The sequence below is a fragment of the Labrus bergylta genome, chromosome 9 (genome assembly GCF_963930695.1).
Source record: "Labrus bergylta chromosome 9, fLabBer1.1, whole genome shotgun sequence".
Taxonomy (NCBI): Eukaryota; Metazoa; Chordata; class Actinopteri; order Labriformes; family Labridae; genus Labrus; species Labrus bergylta.
In genome coordinates this window covers 5,376,732-5,401,604 of record NC_089203.1, presented here as the reverse complement: position 1 = coordinate 5,401,604, position 24,873 = coordinate 5,376,732, and the positions used below count along the sequence as shown (strand labels likewise).

The 24,873-nt window shown below is 41.5% G+C and overlaps 1 protein-coding gene across 2 annotated transcripts; it reads right to left on the bottom strand.

Moving 5' to 3' along the window:
• Positions 1–5,111: 5,111 nt before the first annotated feature.
• On the bottom strand, positions 5,112–24,066 carry rps6kal (ribosomal protein S6 kinase a, like). Of its 2 annotated transcripts, XM_020629668.3 has the most exons (22): positions 23,704–24,066; positions 21,319–21,378; positions 21,106–21,222; positions 20,936–21,017; positions 20,740–20,820; positions 19,658–19,737; positions 18,865–18,971; positions 17,272–17,309; positions 16,813–16,955; positions 16,629–16,699; positions 16,121–16,209; positions 15,829–15,893; positions 15,296–15,398; positions 14,958–15,082; positions 12,616–12,738; positions 12,124–12,213; positions 11,867–12,025; positions 11,595–11,756; positions 11,401–11,477; positions 10,606–10,723; positions 10,195–10,335; positions 5,112–6,327 (listed from the first exon to the last, which is right to left on the bottom strand). In XM_020629668.3, exons 1-22 carry the CDS (start codon positions 23,728–23,730, stop codon positions 6,202–6,204), a joined length of 2,184 nt encoding a protein of 727 aa, XP_020485324.1. In that variant the 5' UTR covers positions 23,731–24,066; the 3' UTR covers positions 5,112–6,201. The 2 variants fall into 2 exon arrangements, with proteins under 2 accessions (XP_020485324.1, XP_029132421.1); XM_029276588.2 differs by lacking the exons at positions 20,936–21,017; positions 21,106–21,222; positions 21,319–21,378; positions 23,704–24,066 and having other exon boundaries at positions 18,865–18,981; positions 20,740–20,822.
• Positions 24,067–24,873: the final 807 nt, after the last annotated feature.

Below are 24,873 nucleotides of genomic sequence, written 5' to 3'. Positions count from 1 at the left end.
CTTGTGGCCTCCATTTCCAGCTGCATACTTTTAGTCTCCTGGCTGATGATGTCAGCCTAAGAATTTTATTTTTCCCTTTGTAATGTCGGAAAAATCATGAGACCTAAAATACAGTGGCAGTGGAGTTCAAACCCATCTCACAAAGTGTGAACGACTTTTACAAAGCTTGAGACAAATTTACATTTTAAAAATGAAATGTACAAGTGGCAGGAGACTTTTACGAGAGAATCTTGCCTGAAAGGGAATGTACCAAATGCTGGAAGGGATGTGTTAATAACTGTGTGTAGTGTCTCAGGAGGGTTCCACAAAAAGGACAAAACATCATTTAGGAAACATAAATTCCATAAAACATATTTTGAACAGTCTTTCTGCCAAAAGCAAACTAATTCAACGCTCACTCAATCACGTCCTGGTTAATTAATGCATTTGGTATGTTCCCTCTCTGGCAAGATTCTGTTGTTTGTAAATTTGTTTCAGGACTCGTAGAAGTGTTCTGCTTTTGTAGACTTGTTTTCCAAAATGTAAATTTGCCTCAAGCTAAAAAAAAGTGTTTCACACATCGTACGTTTGTTTTGTACTTCTCAGCCACCATACTCAAAGATCGAAAAACAAAAAAATCGAATGATTCAGAACAGTGTATGTCAGATGATGGTTGATTGTTTGTTCTCTATTTTATTTATTTATAAGTCAAATTTGTTAATAATGTAATGACCCCTCAAACCCAATGTGGGACCCTCTGCAGACCACCTCAGAAAGAACTGTTGTCTAGATCAGTGGTTCTCAACTGGTGGGGCGGGACCCAGAGGTGGGTCGCACAGCCATTTTCAGTGGGTCGCAAATGTTTGCCTAGAAAAAAAACTTGTGTAAAAAAGTCTGGGCTTTGTTCAGTTTCTTGCCTCTGTCACATATTTTGTACTGACTGAGGTCCAAACTGCCCAATTTTTCAGTAAAGAAATCTGATTGGTTGGAAAATATCAGAAATTTGAATCTCGATTTTCACTGAGGAGTTGGTGGCTGGTCCTGAGGCTAGATGAGTTGAGAACCACTGGTCTAGATGCTTCTACCTCACACTAGTTGTTGTGAAATAAGTCTCAGCATACATCAAATACATCCACACATTTGTAAAATGACACAAAAAGAACAAGAAAAGAAGAAGAAAACGAAACAACAACCCTGGGATATGATATGCGAATAAAATTGATGGGCTTATTTTCATTTTAAATGAAAGTTTAAAAATCAGACACTACACTCATAAAGCTAATGTTTAATATCTTTTTACAATGACGTTGAATTCCATCAGATGTTTAAATACTTCCAGTAGTGAATGACCACTGCTAGCACCATGTTTATATGCAGATGGAAACCTATGCCATGAGGGCTCACTGACCTTGGTTTTTTGCAGACACACATTAAAGATGTAAACAGAAAGTCCTGTCAGAAAACAAAGTCCCAAAATATTCCTAAATCAGAGTGTTACAGCCTCATAAGATATTAAACCATGTGATGGTGGCATTAAGTGGTTGAGAAAATGTTCTTTCTCGTACCCTCCCTCCATACGAGGGAATCAGTGAGGCTTCAGTTTGCCTTTCAATTAAAAAGAAATTGGTCAACAAATTGTTTCCTTTGCAAAGTACAAACATTTTTTGGTAAACTATTGAGCCACTTGTTGCAGACAGCATGTCCACACACTGATTTCTCACATTTTTGTGTATGTGTGCTCATAGTTAGACTTGAAAGCAGCCACTGCAGGGTCCTGACAGGTCCTGAAAGTGAATGTAACAGATAAGTGATCACCTGAGGGCAGAGGACCTCTGTAGGTACTGACAGTGTATTAGAGGACAGAATCAGAGTGTGTGTAACAGAGAGCGGAGTAGAGCATGAGGAGGGGAGGGGAGGTGTTGTCCAAGAAGAAGACCAAAGACAGAATATGATTTATGAAAAAACCTGAAATCAATTTCACATCCTCAGTTCTGTTACCCCCTGACAGGGCGGGGCAGCTTCAGCTCCAGTTTGCAGGTTTGGGGGGTTGGTGTACATCCAGCAAAAGGGATTCCAATCAGAAACTCTGGAAAAATTATCATAAACACAAGAAAATATCTGTGTTGCCACTAGTGAAATCTAATTTTCATCTTCCTCATCTCTTAAGACCAGTGCAGCCTCTCTTAAAAACCTCATATCTCTATTTTTAATATTCCAACGCTGACAAACAAATGTAAAAAATGGTTTCAGTAGAACAGCTGCATCTGTGATCTTATTGTTCCTCTCTGCCGAGGCTGTGCCAGTCATGTCTTTGCAATTACATCGACAATTAAAAACATATTAAGGTTATGCACTGTGATGGCTCCATTAAGGAACACAGGAACTCTGGGTGACATCCACACATCTCACTTTGAGGCTGATGCTCCTGCACACTGTGAAGGGATGTTCAATGGTCATGCATGGCTGCACAACTGCAGGTAAGAGGTCTTGTTTCAAAAGTGCCATGCAGCATGCTCTGTGCTAAGCAAGGGAGTGCTCGCCATACCACTTATACCCACCCTGCTTGTCTATTAAACACACACTCATGCACTCACACACAAACAAGGGTTGTGTGTGTGTGTGTGTGTGTGTGTGTGTGTGTGTGTGTGTGTGTGTGTGTGTGTGTGGTGTGTGTGTGTGAGAGAGGAGAAAGGCCTGTTTATGGCTCTGAGAGTAAATCACTGTGTCTGATATCTTCATTTGAGACAGAGGGCTGATCAGTGCTCGTCCTGCTTGTTCCACATTAACTCATTATCACACACGCTCACTCCATTAATTCTCTTGCTTTTATTAGCAGCAAGAGTGAATGCACACGCACGCACGCACACACACACACACACACACACACACACACACACACACACACACACACACACACACACACACACACACACACACACACACACACACACACACACAAAGACGTGCAAACAGTGGACCGATGACAAGCGCTGCCTCTACCTCATCTGACAGCTAATGGCTTCATTAGGAGCAGCGTGTTAATTGGCTGACTTTGGGGAGACACTCGTTAATGAGGATAAATAGATTCACACCTGAGCAGGGCGCTACCCAGCCACGGCGGCACTGTGGGAACTCTGGATGACGAGCGAGTGGAAACTGAAACTATGACTGCAGCACCTGTCCTGTTTTTCACTTCCTACCAGTCTAAACACTGGGGCTGTTTTTCCTCGCCAGGCAGACTTATTAGCCGAGCAGTTGATTAGCACCAGGAGGCCAAAACAAAGAGCAGTATGTCAAAACAATTAGCCCCACTGTTTACCTCTCAGCTCCCAGGCTGACTGCAAAATGCATCTAATCCAGGAGAGGGGGGGGGGTGGGGGGGGGGGGGGGCATGAAGTCAGCTCAGACAGTTGCAGAAAAAGAGAACAGCTGGTCCATAGGCCGGTGTGTGTGTGTGTGTGTGTGTGTGTGTGTGTGTGTGTGTGTGTGTGTGTGTGTGTGTTCGTGCACTGATGGGACCTGATGGGACCAGTCCTCGTGCCTCAATCCATCTGCCTCCCTGCCTAGATCTCCATCCTCTGCTGCTGTCTGGTCATGACAGCTCTGACACACAGACACACACACTTCTCTTTACACACCACTGGTTAAAGGAGCTCACACTCTCTGGGGAGCTGGGGGGTGGGACAGACAAAATGGAAGCAGGCTAGACTGATCATTTACATAAGGGTAGGACACAGAGCCACTGAGGGACACTGTGTGTTCCACCGACAACATAGACCTCTCATGTAGTGAACATTGTTACCACCTAGTGGCGGTTAATGCACTTTGCATCTCATGCATGTTCACTGGGGAGGACGCAAAGAGAACTGAAGCTGTGAGAGAGCACTTCTTCAGAAGAGAGAGCTTCATCTTCACAGCACTGTTCAGGTTTGACAGCAATCAACACATAGTGACAGCACAGAGAAAAACAACATTATACATCACACAGTACAAAGCACATGGCTGATTCAGACAGGACTGCTTCAAAGGGCAGTTATGGCTGCAGGGATCGGGCTTTTCCCAAACGGGGCCTTCCTGCACCTCAGTGCTCTGTGCCTTCGCCCAGGAGGCAAAGGAGTGAGGTGCTGATTTAGTAGGTTGTGTTCTGTCTTGTTCTATTGTGGCTGCAGTGCGTGTGATGGCTTCACTGTTCAGTGCTGTGAGGTCAGGTGTGGGGAGACCAGATATTTTGTCAGCAGTGTTGATAATGTGTGTAAGTTTGACCCAGTTTGTGACTGTAAGCATGTTAAAAAGGCAAGTGGAACAATAAATGAGGATGTGCTGAATGATGCTTGGATACAACAGGAGGAGGAAGTGTGGGCTAACGTAGAGTCCTTTGAGTTTGCAGATGATTGACGGTCTTTAGTGGCTCCTTTTGGAAAATGGACTTGAGCTTGTGTAGCGCTTTTCTAGTCTTCTAACTACTCAAAGCACTTTGACACCGCAGGTCACACCTACACATTCACACACTGATGGTAGAGGTTCATATGTAGTGAGACCATCAGAAGTAACTAATCAATCTTTATTTGTATAGCGTCAACTCATAATTCTTTAAAGAGGTTTAAATCCTCTCGTCCTTTTTGCACTACACGAGCGAGATCTGTTGTTAAAAAAAGTAACTTTCACTTAAAGTACATTTTAAACGAGATAATTTGTACTTTTACTTGAGTACATTTTTAATCTGTTAATTTTACTTGTACTTTTTGTAGTAATTGTCCTTTTACTTGAGTGGAATATTTTATACTCTTTCCACCTCTATTGGTAACTAACGTTAGCAAACGTGTTTTCATTGCTTGCACTGACAGTTTGTTGCCTGCTTGCTAAACTGTCTTACTTTTGTTTAATATTTGAAAGTTAAAATTAATGGTTCTATAGGAAAGTAAAAAACAATACTCCCCCCCCCCCAAAAAAAGCAGAAATAATTCATCCTGTAATTGATGAACACAGTTTTGACTTTCAAGCTAGAGTCACGCTGCAGTCTGGCCGTTACATTGATGCTCGACTTTAGATTCCTCTCAGACTATTTGAGTCTTAAATCCACATCTTCAACTTTTCATGAGTGACAGACAAAACATCTTAAGAGCACACTGGAGGCATGTCAATAATGATCTTTAATGTCAATATATACAGAACTTGAAAGAAAAATAGAATCTTAAAAATCAAATGAAATAAATACAATATCATACAATTTCCACAATGTCTTTTTGAAGAGATATCCATGGAAATTCTTTTGAAATTCAGCCTCTCTGGTTCGACAGGGTGCGTCCCGTCCCCCCCAGAGAAATCCATACAGCTCCCCAACATGCTCTTCATCTTTATCTTCATTATGTATTTTTTTGCAAACTAGAATTTCTGTTAACGTTACCACATAGTTTCACCTTCAAAGTCTTTTTTTTTCTGTTTTAGTCCATCGGCAGCTTATTTTACCTCTTTCCGTACATTGTTAGCATCACAGAGTAACATGAGTCAGACGGTGACATTTTAAGGAAAAGAAATACAGGTTTCGGTGCAAACATGCATTTATGTTCCCAGAAGTGCTGGCAGATGATCGTGATCCTGTGGGACGTTTTGATCCGCCACAAGCAGAAACACTTCCATTAACAAGGAGAAGAAAACAGTCTGACAACGGCCCTCAGTCAGTATCATCCTGCCAGCACTCTCACACATAAACCATTACTTCACTTTGTAGAAAAGAAGTCAAAAGAGCCAAAGCAAACAAGGTAAGGAGAGAGAACTGAGGAGGAGGATGGCAGAGCGCAGATGAAGAGCAGTGGGGAGGAGGGCACAGTTTACCGAAGCAGCTTTGAAACAGCCAATCACAGTGAAGGAGAACATCAGCTGGTGTGTTTCTTCCCCACACGAGGAAGAAAGAATGAAAGGCGAGGAGGGCAAGTGCATATGAAAGCTGTGGAAATAAATACAAGTCTGTCTCCCCAGCCGTAACAGATATGTGAGTATCCCCTCTTCCTCTTCAGCTGACTTCTTCACAATGCAACCTCATCCAGTGTGAGAGTGCATGTGTGTGTATGTGTGCATAATGTTGGGTGTGTCAAATAAATAGATTTTTTTTTAAAAAGAAGGGAGACAGTAGGTCTGACTGGCCAGGACTTCGGTCTTTGTTTGCGTTTGCGAGTCCGACTGAGAGCGAGGTCAAAAAAGGTGGAGGGGTGGTGATGTGTGTGTCTACATGTCTGTTGAGGTGAGTTTCTTCATGCTGCGTCTCTGGGCTAGACTGGATGCTGCCACGGGCTCCAACACCGGCTGATTGGTCTTCTGGCTCAGTGCAGAGTATGTGGCAGCCATGGCTCCCTGGAAAACAACATAAACACATGTTTTTAACTTTTAGATAAATGTTCTGATGTTATTCTATCACACCTTTTTGGCCGATAAACCAAGTACAGAATGTAGCATTCTTTCCAGAAGGGTTTGTACAGGAGATCTGAGTGTTGTGCTACTAAGCAAGTATTACATGGTAATCTCATTTGACCATAATAATTCCTTCTTTTTTGATCTACTAAAGATATTTTTGGGGTGTTTTTGCCATTATTGGATGAGGCGGCTGAAGAGAGACAGGAAACGTTGGGAGGAGATAGAGTGGGGGGTTACATGCTGCAAAAGGCCAAAGTCCGATTATAACCTGCGGACGCTGCAACAAGGACTATAGCCTCCGTACATGGAGCGTACAACATAACCGCTAGGCTATCCGGCGCCCCAATAATTCTCTCAACTCAACAACCTGTTAATCTAGACAAGGTTCTCAACTGGTGGTTGGCAAATGTATGCCTCTGGGAAAAATAGTGAAAAGTAAATGAAGCGCTTTTTAAATACGTTTGTTTTGTTACCTTTTTTTATTGTGTCACATGTTTTGTAACCTCTGAAGTCCATGCTGCACATTTTTCATTCAAACAAATCTGATTGGTTGAATAAATATCAGACATTTGGGTTGCTATTTTTTCATGAATGAGTTGGTGGTGGGTCCTGAGGATAGACCAGTACAGACCCACTGATCCAAACCACTGACTAACTTTTCTGTCTATTTTAATCTAAAAGGGGCCGTAATTCACAAATGGAACATCATGCTGGTTTGAGGAAAACTTGAATCAAGCATGAGGCACCATAAGCTCAAGAGGAAAGTGTTCAGTAAGGTAATGAATCAACCAAGAAGGATCAGAGTGTCCATCTGGTTGAACACAATCCAACTCGTTTTTGCAACCAGTAGAGCTGCTGACCGCCAGAGAGAATACCTTTAAGACGTTTCTGCCTGAACATTTCTTTTGTACTATTGGAGTCTGGGTGACTTCTGCTAAGATTCTGTTTCTTTATTTAGTAGCGCCTACTTATTCAGAAATGATTAAGAAACTTTACATTATTTGAAAATGTGAAATTAAATCTAACATAAAACCAACAAATTCAGATCTCTCATGAAAAGTAGAATGAACTAATTTATCAGTTAAATGTCAAGAATGTCAAGAGCCTCAGTGTTACTTCTGACTGATAAATACGAGCAACATTTTCCAATCAGCTCTGTTAGGGTATGAAGCTTGTTCCCTTTATGCACCTTTACATTGAATGATTTTCAAAAGCATGAAACTGTTGGAACAATCAGTAAGCAGTGGCCAGGACAGAAAAGGTTCCTAATGGGTGAGTGTCCATGGAGGGGTCTTGTTCAAGCTAACAAAGAGGAAACTGGTCTGAAGTGCTGAAAATCACATGAGGTGTTATTATTTAAACCCATCTATTGAACCAATCAAAAGAGCTGTGGCAGGATGTCAGAACTCAATGTTTCCTGACCAGGTGCATGCATTAGTGGTCATACTATCCTCGAATGATGTGCTGTGTCACAACATTAAATGAGCTGCACAGGCACCACTGAGACCTTGTTTGTGCTGCTGGTGTTCACAGTGACTTGGCCACAAACTTTAAGGGAGTCGGGGTAAAACCACTTGTAAGATCTTTTCAAACCGTTGCCTCTTAAGCTTTTCAATGACTGTGAAAAACATTCTTTATTCAAAGATAGACGTAAGATTGCCTTCTATGCTGCACAGATTCTCAAGGAAAACTCTATGAAGGCACCAACAAGGCTATTTTTGAGGTCGTCTGCTAAGCGGACAATGAGATTGTCTGTTGTTAAAGGTGGCGAGGAGAGCGCTAAGCTGTAAAGCAAGCCTCTCAATTTGCTGTTGCTCTTTGTCCCTATGATCACAGACTTTCGATGCATCTGTAAGAAAAAGATCAGAGACAGAAGCAGACTCCTGACAGGGTAGCAGGTCTCGCTCTGCGTGACGGGGTGAAGAGTTCAGCAGTTCTGAGTGCTTCTTTATATGAAAGCTGCTGCTCATGACATTAAGAGAAGTCGAGGGATGTGGTTCTGAGATGTAATGCTCAGGTCGGCGTGTATCAGTGAAGACTCCAAACCACAACAAGTGCAGCTAAGTGTTTGTGAATTCACTCGTAAAAATTAGGAGTCTGAAAAGAGAACGATAACCATGCTGGTTGTACTGGGACATGTTGTGCCTTTAAGAACGGTCATATGGATATTGTCCTCATGACTTCATCGTAAGAGAGCATTAGTAACTTCATGATTTCTCTGACCTACACTGATGTTAAGACTCTATTAACTTTAGTATCTGTCTCAGTCATATCGAGCTTAAAATCTTTGTTGGAAGGTTAAAAAAGTGTAAACTTGCTTTTTCACTTCTAACTACTACTACAATAGTTCCATTGAAAATCATGTGACTTGGACGAGCTGAATTAAAAGATAGAAGACCGACACATCAGCTCAGTTGGATCTTGTATTTGTGATTCACACACACTTCTGATTTCTACTATCACTGAGGATCAGGCTCCCTTTGACATTTCAGGAGGCATGAGCACTGTAAGGAGATAACTTACAGTGTCTCATTACTTACCCATCAATGCATACACGGAGATGACTCTACAATACCTTAAAGAACTGCTCACCCCAAAAAACACCCACAACACACCGCAGATCTGCAGACACCAACCGCCTCCAAACCCCCAGGACTAAGATCTGATCTACGGGGGACAGAGCCGTCTATTCTGCTGCCCCACCACAAAGGAATGCTCTCCCTGACCACCAGAGGGCCTAACACACTGTAGACTGAAGACTTTTTAAGAGCTTTCTCTTAAAACCGCAGCTCTAAGGTTTTGTTTTATTTTCATTCGTCACATGCTCAGATGCTCAGAGAAATTTTAAAAAATGTTTGACTTTAGTTGTTGTTTTCATGCTTTTCTTCCAAAACGGAGCGCTTTAAAATTAGCTTCAAATGTAGTGTGTTAAAAATAAAATATACTATAATAATTGTTATTATTAGGACATCATGGAAAGAGTAGAGCGTTAAAGAAAGATGGTTGTTCCATCATGTTTAGAAAAGACTTGTGTGTCAATCTTGATAACGGCAAGACATGAGAGACAAGTTTCAATTATGTGCTTCCTTAAAGGAGCAATATGTGAACTCTGACCCCTAGTGTTTAAAATGGGTACTGCAGCCCAAATTCAAAACATTGGAGAGCTGTTTCCGCCCGCCCCCTCTTCTCTAGAGTCAATGCTCACGCAGGTTGTCATGTCGAAGACACTGAAGCCTCAGTGTTTATCCAGCTCTGCATCGGTCTGTAAACCTTTCTGTGTTCTAACCTCTCTCCATTTTTCAAAAGCATCTCCAATGTTGATCCTAGTTTGAGCACGTTTCTGCTCGTGGAGCTTATTAGAAACATGCAGAGGCTTTTTAGGTCGGGTACAATCATTTCTATCTGAACCACTTGTCTGCAACACGTGTTGGTTTGACATTTTCCTAGCAAACTGAGGGGCATCCAAAACGGCTGTGTGGGGGTTCCTTTAAACCGCCTACCTTCTCTGGTCCAAACAAATCCAGAGCATTCAGGAGCAGAATCTAAAGTTAGAAGGAGGACATACTGGCTGCTGCATTGTTGTCAGAGAAGCCAGCACTTCAACATAACATGTTTCCTTAATGTATGATGATGTAGGAAGGTCATTTTATGATTTAATTCAGTAGATCTCTTACTGATTGTCCTTTTAAATCTAATAAATGATTTCAAAATATTTGATGACCATGTATTAGCCGTGGTCCTCTGCACAGATTCGGTGTCTTGTCTGTTTTTTATTTGATATATAAAAAAAGGAGGATATATGCTCACCTTGACGAGGTGTGGCGCGTCATGCCGCGTGAGCTGGAAGTGTGGTAGCGTATCTCTGCAGGTGATCCAGGAATGCTTTAAAACCTGCTCTGCAGTGTATCGCTGGTGAGGGTCCACATGGAGCATGTGTGAAAGTAGGTCCTGGAACAAAAAACACCATCAGGTCTCAAAAGTATGGAGAGTTTTTTTTTTTTTTGAATGGTTCCTCATTATGCACTTATTTTTAATAGTTAACATGTTTTATAGTCAGTCACTGATAGAAATTAATGATTTTTGATGATACATTCATTCATTCTGAAGACAAATCGCTTTAAAAACATTCAAATAGAATCATAAATAAAGTGCTAAGTATAATATTAGACTTTGAAGTCCTAACACCAGTGTGAAGGCACACATTAGCGCTCCTTGTACCTTTGAGCTGTCTGATACAGTATCCCAGTTGCCTCCTTTCAAGAGGAACTTCCCAGATCCTATCCGCAGTAGAATCTCCTCTGGCGTGTCGTTGGGCCCATTAGCAAACGGCGTGTACCTGACGGGGGAAAACACATGATTGGACTATACCCGGTATCTTTGAATACATGTACACAAGTCTCACAAGGCCAAACCTTATGCCACATTGATGTAAAGGGGAGTAAACGGTGTAACCTACTGCTCCAAATTACAGTTTCACATACACTTCATATTCACAGTGACAACAACCTGACAAGAGTAACCATGAATGACATTTGAAGTAGAGCCCGACCGATAATATCGGCCGATATTAGCAAATTAAGTGATCGATATTGGCTAATTTTGAAGATATGCGCCGATATTTGTAGATTTATTAAACAGTCAAACATCATTTAAGTTGAGTATTGTTGTCTTTAACTAGCAGGTCTCCCTCTGGCTGTCATCAGAAAAGTGTGCTGTATGGATACAACAAGCACACTCTCCACAGTGTCAAGTGGTACATGCACAGTTACTTTCCAGGTGTGTTTGAAAACTGCATTTGAGGGATCAACACAATACATGTCTATATCTATCTCTACGGATTGAAGATAGATCTAAGAAATATATCTGCCAATATATCGTTATCGGATGTTTTTCTCCCTAATATCGATATCCGCCCGAAAAATTCCAAATCGGTCGGGCCCTAGTTTGACGATTCTGTACATGAATGAAAGTTATTTCAGCCTAATTCTCAGTTTTTCCAGAGTGCGTTCTCACCCTGCCAGCATGGTATACAGTAGAACTCCGAGACTCCAGATATCACAGGCTGCATCGTAACCTTGACGCATTAGTACCTGGAAAACAATCAAAAAAAGATGCACTCAGGGACTCATAATCATTATGTATAACCACCACTATGAATCATTAGTATGAATCAGTATGAATCCCTACAGAATGTGTCCTCCTCTCACCTCTGGAGCCACAAAGTTGGCGGTGTAACAGGGGGTGAGGAGCAGGCCGTTGCCTCCTCGGAGCTGCTTTGCGAATCCGAAGTCACAGATCCTAATCGAATCAGGATTTCCAGAGTCATCCATGTAGAGGATGTTACTGGGCTTCAGGTCTCGGTGTACCACCTTGGTAGAGGATGGGGAGGGAGAGAAGGGGAACAGAGGAGAAAACTTTATAAAAGAGAGAGGTCTAATTGTCCCTCATGCCCTCATACAGAACAGAAGGGTTTCCTCACCCCTTGGCAGTGGAGGTAGTCAACAGTCTTGGTGATGGTGTAGAGCACAGCACTGGCCTCTCTCTCAGAAAAAAACTTCTGCCTGAGGATTTTGTCCAGCAGTTCCCCTCCTTTCATCAGCTCCGTCACCAGGTACACATACCGGCCCTCATCATACACCTGACAAACGCACAAACAACACAGACAACCTGTCAGCGTGATGACCAACAACTCAGGAAAAAAAATTCAGGATATCGCCACACAGAAATATGACTAACGTCTTTCAGAGTAATGATGTTGGGATGCTGTCCGTATCGCATCAGGATTTCAATCTCTTCAGAGGGGTCCCTCTTTATTTTGTCTATAATCTGAAACACAAAGAAACACAGACGTGTGTAATTATTCTCAAACGACTGACTGTACTGAGAGTCAAAAAGATGTCACTTACAGCTTTTATTCATCTGAGCTCTCGGCTAAGAAATTTCATGAAGTGTTGAAATGTAACTACATTAAGGGTGAAGTTGTTAAAGCTGTGCTGCCCTCTGCTGGTCTGTTGGCAACATCAACTACAAACAACATGCCTACTCACTATTCAGTCACTTCAATGTCCTGCCACCTACTTCTGAGTCATCTAGTCTAAAAAATCTGTGCTTTCTAAAGCTGCCAACTCACATCATTTAACTTGGCTTGAAACAGAGAGTAAGAGCGATGTTGGGCTCCACAGAAAATGAGTGCTGAAGCATTGGTGGATTATTAAAACAGCTTACTACCTTCACAGCATAGTCCATGGCAGAGACTCGGTGTACACAGCGTTTACAAATGGAGTAGGAGCCAACCCCTATGTCCTCCTGGAGCTCGTACAGATCAGAGAACTTGGCCGAGCCCCCGTGCATCTGGAGAGATGAAGATTTCAACAGTTACTTCTTAATCCTTTTCACTACAATAAAGAAGGACGGCATTAAAACGTTCAGCTTTATGAGACAGGCTTTGACATTTGATGTGACGTCTAATAAAACCACCCCAGTGTCAATACAGTCTGTTGTTGGTCCATACAAGGAAACAAAGTGTTGCAGTCCTTGGTTATGGTGACATATGCCTCCACAGCATTTGTTTCAACAGTTTTGTTCACACATCAGCCGGAGAGGAACTGTAGCGCTGATGTAGTTACAGATTCAGTAAACTGTCGAGCTGTCACAGTCATTGTAGTGTGGCCATTGTAGTATTTCACAAATCACTTCAAGTGGAATTAACAATTATGGAAATAAACGGAGCCATTCGAGTTGGAGGAGGACTAAATATGCATGTGTGTGCTTGTTAAGTTTGGATTTGCAGTGGGACATTGAAACTATTAAATGCAGTCATAGCAACAGATGTGTAACCATGACAGTTTAGGTCATTATTTCAATCAACTTTATTGTTCAGTTATCAAATTAAACACAGCCAGCCAGAGTCAGAGGAGGAAGAAAAGTTTGCCACTGAATTGAATCAACAAATACATTCTGATTATTAAGGGCGCACTCAAACTATGCAATCTGTACCCGTGCCAAAGCGCACTTCACCCCGAAAGTCCAGTTAGTTTGACCAGTGTGAGTGCTCCGATCTGTGCTCGAGCATGTTACACTTCCTTCACTTCTGGCTGTTATCTGATTAAAATGACTCAAAACAATCCTCAAAGTCAGTAAAGTAGATGTCATGATCTCGGTGTTGTCTCTGATGTGCCAACGCAAGACTCGACCACGCGTGCGCCCTATGAAGCAGTCACATATGTGCAACCTTGACTGCAACCCTAACCTTCCATTATCAGTGTTCACCAGCTTTGTGAGGACAATGCCGGCCAGATTAGAGCTCTGTAATGCTCATTAGCAGAGCAGCCAACACTTGTCATCAGTATCAACTGCAAAACAACAAGGAGGTGAGATCAACAACACGGGTAACCTTTAGTTCTTATTCACCAAGTGTGTATCATATGAAAGCTAGAAAAAAAAGAAACAGTTAGTGTCACACTCTCAATGTTACATATACGTCATCTCTATTTAGATACTACATTCAAATGTAGAGTCTGTACTCTGGGAGTCTGGATTTTTACATGAGGTAGTTTTTTTTATTTTGCTTCGCAGTCCCAGACATCGACCAATTACGTATCAGCAGGTTTCGGTGTGTTCAGGAAAAAAACAACTGTATAACCTAGGGCTGGGAATCTTTGGGTGTCTCACGATTCGATTGGATTGTTGGGGTCATGATTCGATTCAGAATGATTCTGGATTCATTGATCCATGGATTCAAAGTCTATTTTTTGAATTAGAACATACTTCAGGATCTAGTCCAGTCATCTGTGAGATTGGCTCAATTTGGCATTCTACTTCGTAAAGAGGTAGCCTTAGCAATTAGCATGGAGTGACTGATTAGCCCAACAAAAAAGAAGTTATGAGTCGATTTAAAATCTCAGAAGTTAAGAATCTCAATTTTTACATAAAACAATTTTTTCCCACCTCTAGTATAACCAAAAGCAGGCAGAACGCAATCTGTGCTAATGGTATACAGACTCCCATCGGCGGTATTCTGGCAATGATTTATTTTTTATCTCTTTAAACACATATGCTGTAAAATGAAGCCAACAGTCAGACACAAATCAAACATTTCAACTCGAGTGAAAAATGTAGCTGACACTGTCATGACAGCCACAACTATCCTCAACTATCTGACGTTCATCAGAAATTATCGATCCGACAGATGTTATACAGATCTGTTATTTTGTTGTTATTTAAGCAAACTCAAGTCTAAAAAATAGTTTTCTTTTTCAGGCCCACACAGCTGAAGTTAACCAGAGTGAAGCCCGTGTGTGAACTTGATCTACAGTCGAACTGAGACAAGCGAGAAAAAGATGAACGGGCGCTACTCCGGGGGTGAAACGGCCAAAGAAATGACAATGTTGCAGATGTTGACCCGGCATAGAAAAGGACGTTGGGGCTTCAAGTTGTTTAATGCTAACTGCTCTCTTCACCAGGAAATTCACCTCCATTCAATCAGATGATAATTGCCGCCGGGTTCCAAAATTGTTTAAATATGTAATAATTAACCTGTGCACATGACGATAGAGAAACTGTGTGTTCACCTGAACTATAGGGAGTATGCTGAGCAGCGGTGAGCTCTTGTTGTCGTCCATAGGGGTTGGAGCCACGAAGCTGAAGCCTTTGAAGAGCTGGTGGGCGTTAGCACTGGGAGGGATACCTGGGGAGTCTAAATATACAAAGATCCCTAATAAAGCAGATGTATCAAACATTCAAAGCATCAATTACATGTTGATGTTATTTCTCATAGTCCTTGCTCAGTTGCAGTTTCCATGGCTGCAGAAATGGCTGTTTGCGCTTTTAAGATCAAACGATTGAGAAGAGGACGTGTGAGTGTGTATGTGAAAGAGAGAGAGTGTGTGTGTGTGTGGTGCTGGTTTACCTTTAGGCGTCTTAGCTGTGAACTCTGGGTCAAAGCAGAACGTGTCATCTGGTTTACCTGCGGCGGGCTTGAAGGGGGGCTGCAACTCTCTCCTGAACAGTTTCTGAGAGAAACACAGGTGCACACGTGCAGGGAAACACACGTACATGTTAGATATTAAACACTACTGCAGGCTTTAGTGTGTGTGAACATATGTGAGAGTGAAGCCAAGACCCCTCCCAGATGAACCCCAGCCCATCTCTCTACAGCCCAGTCCAGCCAATAGCATCCTGCTGGCTGTTAAACACTCACACAGGGCTATTAGTGCACACACAGTGAGAACTGGCCCTCTGCCCAGGCGCACACACACACACACACACACAAATAGTTGGCCTGGACTGATGGCCAGTAGTCACCAAGCCAACCGTTTGCTAGGTGTGAATCCTCAACAGAAGCTGAAGAGCTACATGTGTGTGTATGTGATGCTCTGTGAGAGAAGCTTGTGTGTGTGTGTGTGTGTGTGTGTGTGTGTGTGTGTGTGTGTGTGTACTCACATTCCAGTCGATGGTGGAGAAGAAAGCGTGGCGTTTGATCTCCTCCACTCCATCAGACCCGGCTCCTGAAAACACAGATCACTCTGGTTCAGTTAACCTGGCGCGGTCGGTTTTGATTGTTTTCAGAGGGATCAACACGTTCACACATTTTTCTCTCACTGGTTTTTCAGCTTGTGATTTAAGTGGATGCCAAAGGCTCAAAGCTTAGCAAGTGGCCTTCTGGGACGATCAAAACAGCTCATTTTCTTTTCTTCTAACAGATCCACAAAGATCTGCTTTGATGCACCCTTACCTAGTCTGTTAGCAGGGTTACGTTTAAACAGCATTCTTAACAAACTCTGAGCCTCCAAACTGAGGAACTGGGGCATTCCCAACTTAGCTCTGAAAGACAAAAGAGAGCAAAAAGTGACAGGTGATTTGGGACAAACAGAAAAGCAAAAGAATCTTCAGAATCACTTCACACAGACGCTTGAATCTGGACTGTCGGATGGCCACTTAGAAAACGCTATACTTTCACACCAGCAGGTTGTAGAAAGTCAGCTTTGCCACCCTGTCACTCACTCTGAAGACTTTCTCTAAGTGGAAATGTTCTCGTAATAATTATTGAGGGAAAACTAAAAGTTAAGTAATATATTTGCTGTCTGTTGACCATTTTTGTCTTTGTTCAAACAGCCGTCCTTGAAGATCGGTGATCTAAAAACATTAAATGGCTACAGATGAACAGTGCTGTTTGTGCTCCTAACTTATCTCACTTCTGTTCAGTGTTGATCGTTATAATCATGCAGTGCAAAGTGACTCACTTGAGAATCATGTTCATGGTCTCATTGCGGTCTTTCCCCTGGAATGGTAACGTCCCTGTTAGCATCTCAAACTGCAGAAGAAACAGAGTATGACCAATAAGATTTAGTTTCTCTGATCAGTTCATATAAAACCAAAGCAAAAATGTCTAGTCAGCGTGTTTAGGTTTTCCAGCAGTGTGCATACCATAAGTACTCCCAGAGACCACCAGTCGGCACTCTGCGTGTGTCCTCTCCTGTTGACCACCTCAGGGGCCATATACTCCACCGTACCACAAAAGGAATAAGCCTTCTTATCAGCATCTACTGACTCTTTACTCAAGCCAAAGTCTGCAGAAGAGAAATATAAAACAGAAGGTGAGATCCACAGTGTACTGGAAAGTCATATTCATGAATAAAGCTACCAACAACTTGTAGTATTTTATATTCAGGGAGAGGACAGTGAACAAACAAGGGGCTGTGCCTCTACACTCAGAAAAAAAAAGACTCCTTTAAATATGTTTTTTTTTTTACTTTTTAACACAGCCCATCAGCTGGATCAGTGTATCTGTTTCATCTCTTAAATCAGAAGAGAGTTTGTACGATTTAAAAATCGTTACATTTTGAATTGCCGTCATTCTTTCTTTTGCAATAAATAAAAACATACCTGTTAACTTTATGTGTCCAGCTTCATCAAGTAAGATGCTGAAAAACAAGGAACGTGTTTTTAATGTCAATGAGCTTTAAACCATTTTTTTTTTAAACAAGTTATGAAAAATGCATAGTAAACTTCATCATTCATTTTGTACTTGTATATACCCCCTATTTTTATTTATCTTATCTAATCTATTCTGTTTAAATTTGTATGACCTTACTTGTCTGTGCTGCTGCAACGCCCGAATTTCCCCTCTGGGGATCAATAAAGTACTATCCTATCCTGTTTCCAATAAAGTACTATCCTATCCTAAAAACCTGGAGACGCTTTTAAAGTCTACACCACTTTAAAAACTTGGACATTTTTTAAACTATTTGTTTTATAGTTTTTTTGGAGTTTGATTTAATTTCAGTGAACCGGTAACCTTGTGACTATCTACCTCGGATCAGGAACGATTATACTCTGATCGATTATACCAAATGAATCACACCTGTGGGTGCGACGTCAACCGCTGCACACTATATGTATGTCACGCACCCACACTCTTCGTCTTTCTATCGATTAGGCAGTAAAGGACAGTGCCAACTTTCACCATTGAGCGACAGGGGACAGTTACAGGTTCACGTTCATTCATAAAACCGTGTTTACATACGTCAAAATTTGGTTTTAAATGAACTATAATTACAAGAACAGGTGGGAGTGCTCTGTTGAACACCATATTGGACACATCCTGTCTGAGTTACTTAAACAGCACAAGGTGAGAAAATGTTTGAGGGATGTGGTGTGTAAAATATGTGTAGTAAAGTCATAGAGTTTAACAACTTGTGAGGGAGCCCCTTTAAATGGTGAAGGTCAATTACTGTTTCACTTCCTCTAGAATAGATCTGTGTGTCAAGTACAAAAGACACTTTTCTTACTTCAATAAAGGAGTGACACACTGTGTCATTTTGGATATTCCTCATGAACTTTGGATGATTAAAATTATTTTTTCTAATTCTAGGCTACCATTTGTCATCGAAGATTACATTTCTCTTTAACGTCTGCTAAGGGAATTGTAGAATATTTTATATCCCAAGCGCCGTTAGCCTAGTGGTTATGTCATGTGCCCCCCTGTGAGGCTATAGTCCTCATTGCAGCAGATGTGGGTTCAAATCTGACCTTGGCTCTTTGCTGCATGTCTTCCCCCTGCTCTCTCCCTCCTAACATTTCCTGTCTCTCTTCAGCTGTCCTATCCGATAAAGGACAAAGGCCCAAAAAAAATAACTAAAACCTTTTTTTGTTTTTTCTTTGTCTGTGTTCTTCACATGCAGCGTATTTTCTCATCGCATCATTTGATCTTCATGACACAATAATACTACATGCTTTTAGGTCTTTGAGAACGAAACACTGACAAGTCCAAACTCATATTTGTCATTCAACTCTTCAGGTCAGTAAAGAGAAGCAGTTATTAAAGTGAGCAGGAAGGGAAGGAATACCTTGTGGTTCAAAAACCATGTTTACTATGACAGAAGGATTTAAGTGACATGTCAAGATGAATGTGTGCTAAATGTATTAACTCTGTGCGTGTAAAAGGTCAAAGGTCAAGATGAGGTCTAAGATTCATACTTCTCTGGCTTGAGATCTCTGTAAACTATGCCCAGGCTGTGCAGATGGTCGAGGGCCAGGGCCAGCTCTGCAAGGTAGAATTTCACATCTTCCTCTGTAAACATAACCTGATAAGAACTGGACAAATTTACTCTCTGAACTCGGAAAACGAGAGACATTCAGCAGCAATGGAAAAAAACAACAACAACAACAACAACTTCAACATTGAGCTCGAGCACAAAAGGAGAAAACAGAGGATTATTACTGACACAATATCAACATTGCAAATAGGGTACATGATTCAGCCGGCTGTTGATTTGACAGTGCCAGGAGCTATCGCTTTGGTTCTGAGACATGCTTTCAACACAAAGTCTATGCAGAGAACAATCACACATTGTTGAATTCCCTGAAAGCATTTGAATAGAGCTGATCAGAGCCTCCGACTGACAAGCAATTGATGATCTAAAAGAGAATAACGATTCAGATAAAAAAGCATTCGTGGCTCCCGTAGGAATTCAAGTCATCATTCAAATAAAAAAAAGTTAACAGATAAATTAGAGACAAATTAATACCTATGCCCTTATAAAAGAAAAAATACACTTTTGCATGTTAAAATTGCATCTGTTCCATTTGAAGCTGTCATCTTTAAATTTGAGAAGGCCGTGTACTTTTGGGTTTTCTTGGGGGTAAAAAGACAGAAATTTAAATTACATCTGCAAAAGTAAGGACATGCTGTACTTCTTTCTTCCGAGGAGCAAAAAAAAAAAAAGGTTGAAGGACAATGAGATGTAAAGCAAAAAGGATGTCAGCTTACCTCTTTGGATAAGCGAGTGAATACATCCCCTCCCCTGAGAAAGTCCAGTATTAAATACAGTTTCCCTTCCGTCTGAAAGGCTGACACACAAAAAGATAAATCGTCATATTCTGATTGAAAGCGGGACACTGAAATATTCCCACTCATGCGTGTACGCCCTGCTACTCACTGATGGATGCCTGAATGTGTGAGCACTTTGAGGTGAAGCATTTCTAATGTTGTATTATTGTATAATGACAATAAAGGCTTTCTATGCTAACAGCATGCTGACAATAACAACAACATGATAAAAATCAAAGCAGACGTGAACACTTGTTTTGTATCAGTGTTGAATCACTGAATATTTCAATCATTGTCTTTCTCACATTTTTATGTTCTCTTTTATTCTATTTTCATTTGTAAATCACTTTGAAAGCCTGTTTCTTTTTTTAATCCTTAATTTTAGACTTTGGACAGCAACAATATTACAGAGCATTGCCACAGGAAAACAATTGAGTTTCTTTTGCAGTCCTCATCTTTTTGAATTTAAATATAAAGAACTAAATACAGCATGGGAGAGATAGTGTGCATTCAAAATGAATGAAAAATATCAGAAAAATACTTTAGAGAGAGAATAAATAGGCAAATAATTAAATAAATAAAAGATTAAACTGAATTAAATGAGGTTCACCAAGACAAGACAACATCACAAGATCCCAGGTTGGTTACCTTAACAATATCTGTCCGCAAAGGTGTCACATATTTAACCCACTTGGACCAGAGTTTAACAAAAACTTCCTTCTGTATTGTAATCCTGTTTTAAAAATTTAAATACAAATAATTGTATTATTATTTGTATTATGGAAATAAATCTTCCAAATATGAGCAAATACTTAAATGGACTGATCAGAGATCATTCCGTTCAAAATCTTTGCAATATCACTCAAATTATTCTGATAAATGAGATTTAAGAATTTTGTTTCTGGTTCCAAAAAGAAAGATGAACATAAATAGTTTTCATCCGGTTCAGACTGAGCTTTGCCGTAATCCTCAGTATGATCATATACACACTTGACTATGTGTATTTCATATGTTTGTCTTACCGTAGTGCAACTTCACTATGAAGGGATGATTGACTTCCACTAAAATGTCTCGTTCCATCTTAGTGCGAACTCTGTCCCTGACTGGTGAGACAAAAACAGGAAGCGACAGTGAGAGAAAGAAATTCAACACTGAGGACAGGACATGCTGCACTGTTGCGTTTTGTGCCGATGTGGATTGAAATTAAAGTAGCATCACCTTTCAACGATGCCTTTTTTAGAACTTTCATTGCATATAACTGCCCAGCATCTGGACCTATGATCTTCCTGACAAGGAAAACCTGAGACAACAGAAGACAGTAATGAGGATACAAACGTTCATGATTTCATTGACAGAAACATTTCCACTGGACTGCCACATTTCCTCACCTTGCCAAACGAGCCCTGGCCGAGGACTTTTAGCAGTTCAAACTGAGATGGATCTGCTTTCTCACAGCCTTCTTTCACATGGTGGGTGATAGGAATCTCCTTATATGTCCCTTCATCCTACACAAACAGTGTCAGCATGAGACAGTGTCACAACACTGCGAGTTTGTAATTCCACACAGACATGCGCACAGAAGACAACAAAGTGTTACTTACACAGTGTGAGAAAGACTCGTCCTCCTCCATAGGCTCGTCCATGATCTGATGCCCATTGACCTGCAGCAAAACCAACAATTGTCATCAGAGGAGTCAGAAACAGCAAAGACTTTCACAGAGCATGTTGAGCTCTGTTTTCAGCTGAGCAAGAGTGTGACTGCAGCTGCAGCACGCCCACGTGTATGATGGACGATTTATCAGATGAAATCAATGAGTCACATGCAATAACAGTGCATTTTCACTTTCCCAACTGGAGCTCTGTTGTCAAACAGTATGGAGTCCATACTTTAAGCCTGTCCAGCAGTCCAGCTCTCCTCCTGTCCCTATAAAGCCCCTCATTATTAGCATTCTAGCGTAATCCCTGGCTAGAGCAAAAACAACATGTCTGACATGCTCTGAGAGGCTGATGATTGCAGGAGCTGCCGTCAGCATTCAGCCTCTTGAGGACATACCATAGTCTAGCCTTTTGAGGACATCAGGACGATGGTGCTGGCAGGAAGATAAATAAACTACAGATAGACAGGCTTTCCTCTAAGCAGAGTCATGTTTTAGGCCTCACTTTTGTTTGTTTAATAGTCTACACTGTGAGCAGAGGAATAGCAGATATAACTCAGCATCTGCCATTAAAACAAACAAAAACAAAAAAAAAGCTGATCACAATAACACTATCCAGGTCTGCATATTTCAGATCTGTGCTGAAGCTCTGCCTGCATGATGTATTCAGACCAGTGTGTTTGTGTGTTGAATTCCATCAAGCCTCTGAAGGGGGGGGGGGGGGGGATGAGTCATAGCGCTACGCAAACCCACTCAGTGGGTGGAGCCACCATCATACACTCACACACATCCTCAGAAGAGAGGCCAGAAAACATCATCCTGACATCTTCACACTGAAGATTACCATTAAAAACATAAACATTCTACACAGTCCAGATTTACACTTGAAAGCAAGACTATAAAAGAAACAAAAAAGTCTTAAATGCAAAGCATCCTGCATCTATGAAGCTTAACTTTCAGGCCATCCACAGCCAGGGCAGTGTTTGTGTCATAATTCACACATACATTTTCACTCCCACCTTTGCTGTGGCTCATCACGGCTTGTAACTGAGTGCAGCCTACACTACAGCACAACCAGGCGAGCCTTTTTCAGCCATTTAAGAAGATGTCTGACAGTCACGCATAACATCGCTTCACAATCCCTGATACTGACATACAATACTCTGTTTTAATACAATCTTCAATACTGGTACAACAAAAAGTAAACATCCTCACTAGAACAGTTTAAGATGCAAGACAAAGAAGAAACAGTCAGTGTTCAATGGATTCAAGTGCTTATATGTAGAAGAACACAAAAACATTTTGAATAATAGTAGTGTTTAGGGTGTAGGCTTACTAGTTTTTTAATTCTCCAATATAAAGTGAATTGCTGCATTTGCTTAGGAAACAGATATTGGATGTTGTAACAGTGTCATCAAAATGTTTGCAGGAGGAGAATGTACTTCTTCCAACAAAGGTCTTGGTCAGCAGTGTTGTTGCTTTAGCTTTCTGCAGACAGACAGTTTGTACTGTAGGTGTGAAAGACTGCAAAGACTCCCAGAGATGGAGAGGTTTAAGATGTCAGTCCGGGTTAGCTGCACATGGAAAAACATCTCAATATAACAGGGGCAAAGCCTACTATCTATTATGAGCCTGTAGCTGTAGGGTTTATCAACTTTATTCATCTCATGCTTTTAATATAACATCACCCCCTGCTTGTTTCTTTTTAACAAATCATGTAGTTTTTAAAACGAAGGAAATATCTAGAAAATGTAGAGTAACACCAAATCACTGACAACAAGCTAACTCTCAGTAGTGAAGAGCTCTGATGAAGTTCAGTGTTTAACCATGAATATATCAAAACAGTCATCAAATGTGAAGTCATTTAGATTCATATTAGTACTTTACTTCTATAAACGCAACGATGGAGGTTGACTAAAAACTTGTGTCCCAAGTTTCAAGCCTTCAAGCTGTCAGCTAGCAGGCGAGCTACATGCTAATGCTACACGCGCTAAGCTAGCTCTGAAGCAAACTCCTCTTGAGAAGTGTAAATAAAAACAAAAGCAAAGTGGATGTCTTGTTACATTTGGAAATCTGGCCTGGGCCTCCAGGTGGAGAAAAACGTAAAAGTGGCGAAAGGCTGGGCGAAAGGGTAAAATGTAGTGCATCCGGAGAGTGCAACAAAAATAAACATCTTACCAGCTGTTAGCATTAGCTAGCGGGTTAGCATGCATCACGGTGCGCTGCGGGTCGTGACGCGAGTTAAAAGCTGGACAGGGCAACTTAACGGAACAGCTCAAACTAAAACCACTTAAACAAATGACAACGCAGAACCCCAATGTATCAACTCACCTCACTACTAACGCTGTTTACCTCCATCTTGTGCCAGGATTCCTAGTCCAAGTCTACGGCATCGTAGTCCACCTAAACCCCCGCTCCACGTCTCATGTCTCCCCGTCTGTGGAAGTCCGGCTCTTCTGCTTTGATGATCAGATACCAGGCTGCGTGGCTGGGTGGGATCAGGGGGGTCGGTGCGGGGGAAAAGCTGATCTCGATGACTGGACCACACGCTCGCCGATAAGCACCGCTACCCTGCCATGGATGCGAATATGGCGGCTATCGTGGTACCTGATCGTCATGAATGAGAGTTTATTGACGTAGTCATGACGCAATTCAGTTAAGGATTTCCCCCCGTCCAAACCAAAGCGATGTAGAGAGGAGGGAGAGAGGACTTGATGCTGAATGGCATGGTGCGTGTGCCGTGTGACAAGACAAGCATCCGGGTGACAGACCCCCTTTGGCTTGCGACAAATGGTCCCTGCAATTTCAGGCACACAGGGAGTTGGATTTATTGTTGACGCAGGTTAAATTATGGAGCAAAAACAAGCCTCCTGTTGTGGTGAAGTGTAAATCTAAGCCTTTGATCTTAAGGTTGTAAATTAAATGTTTTAAAGCCAATGTTTCATAAGCCTGTCCATCCCTTGTCCAAGTGGAAATAAGAGGCTTAGAGCTCATCCACTTTCTCTCTCTCTCTCTCTCTCTCTCTCCCACACAGGCAGTCTTTGTGTAGTGAGGTAATGGAGCCAGCTAGGTGTCCAGTCTGCATACATAGTAGCAGATTTTTAAGACGTAATTGTAAATCTGATTTGCCAGCTACTTCTAATCTCAAGGAAATGGACATTATGATCATATTGCAATGCTGGACTTGAACTGATGTGTGTCCCAATTCATTTAAAATATTTTACCTCCTGAATAACAACTAACCCACTAAGTGCCCTTCCAAGTATTGTGCACTAATCATGTTTGGATTGTATGAATGAGATCTGTACAATTCAATTTGGGTCCAGTAGTGTGAGCAGTTTTCTTTTACAGAAATGTATCTACAACTTTGCCTGCAACTGTTGAAGTCTACAAACGATCAGCAACCTCTGGATGGCTCTAGTGTTTCTGGACTTCTGTTGAAGCTGAAGGAAAGCATCACATGACAAAGGTATCTTTCTGACATCAACACACTGCCACACA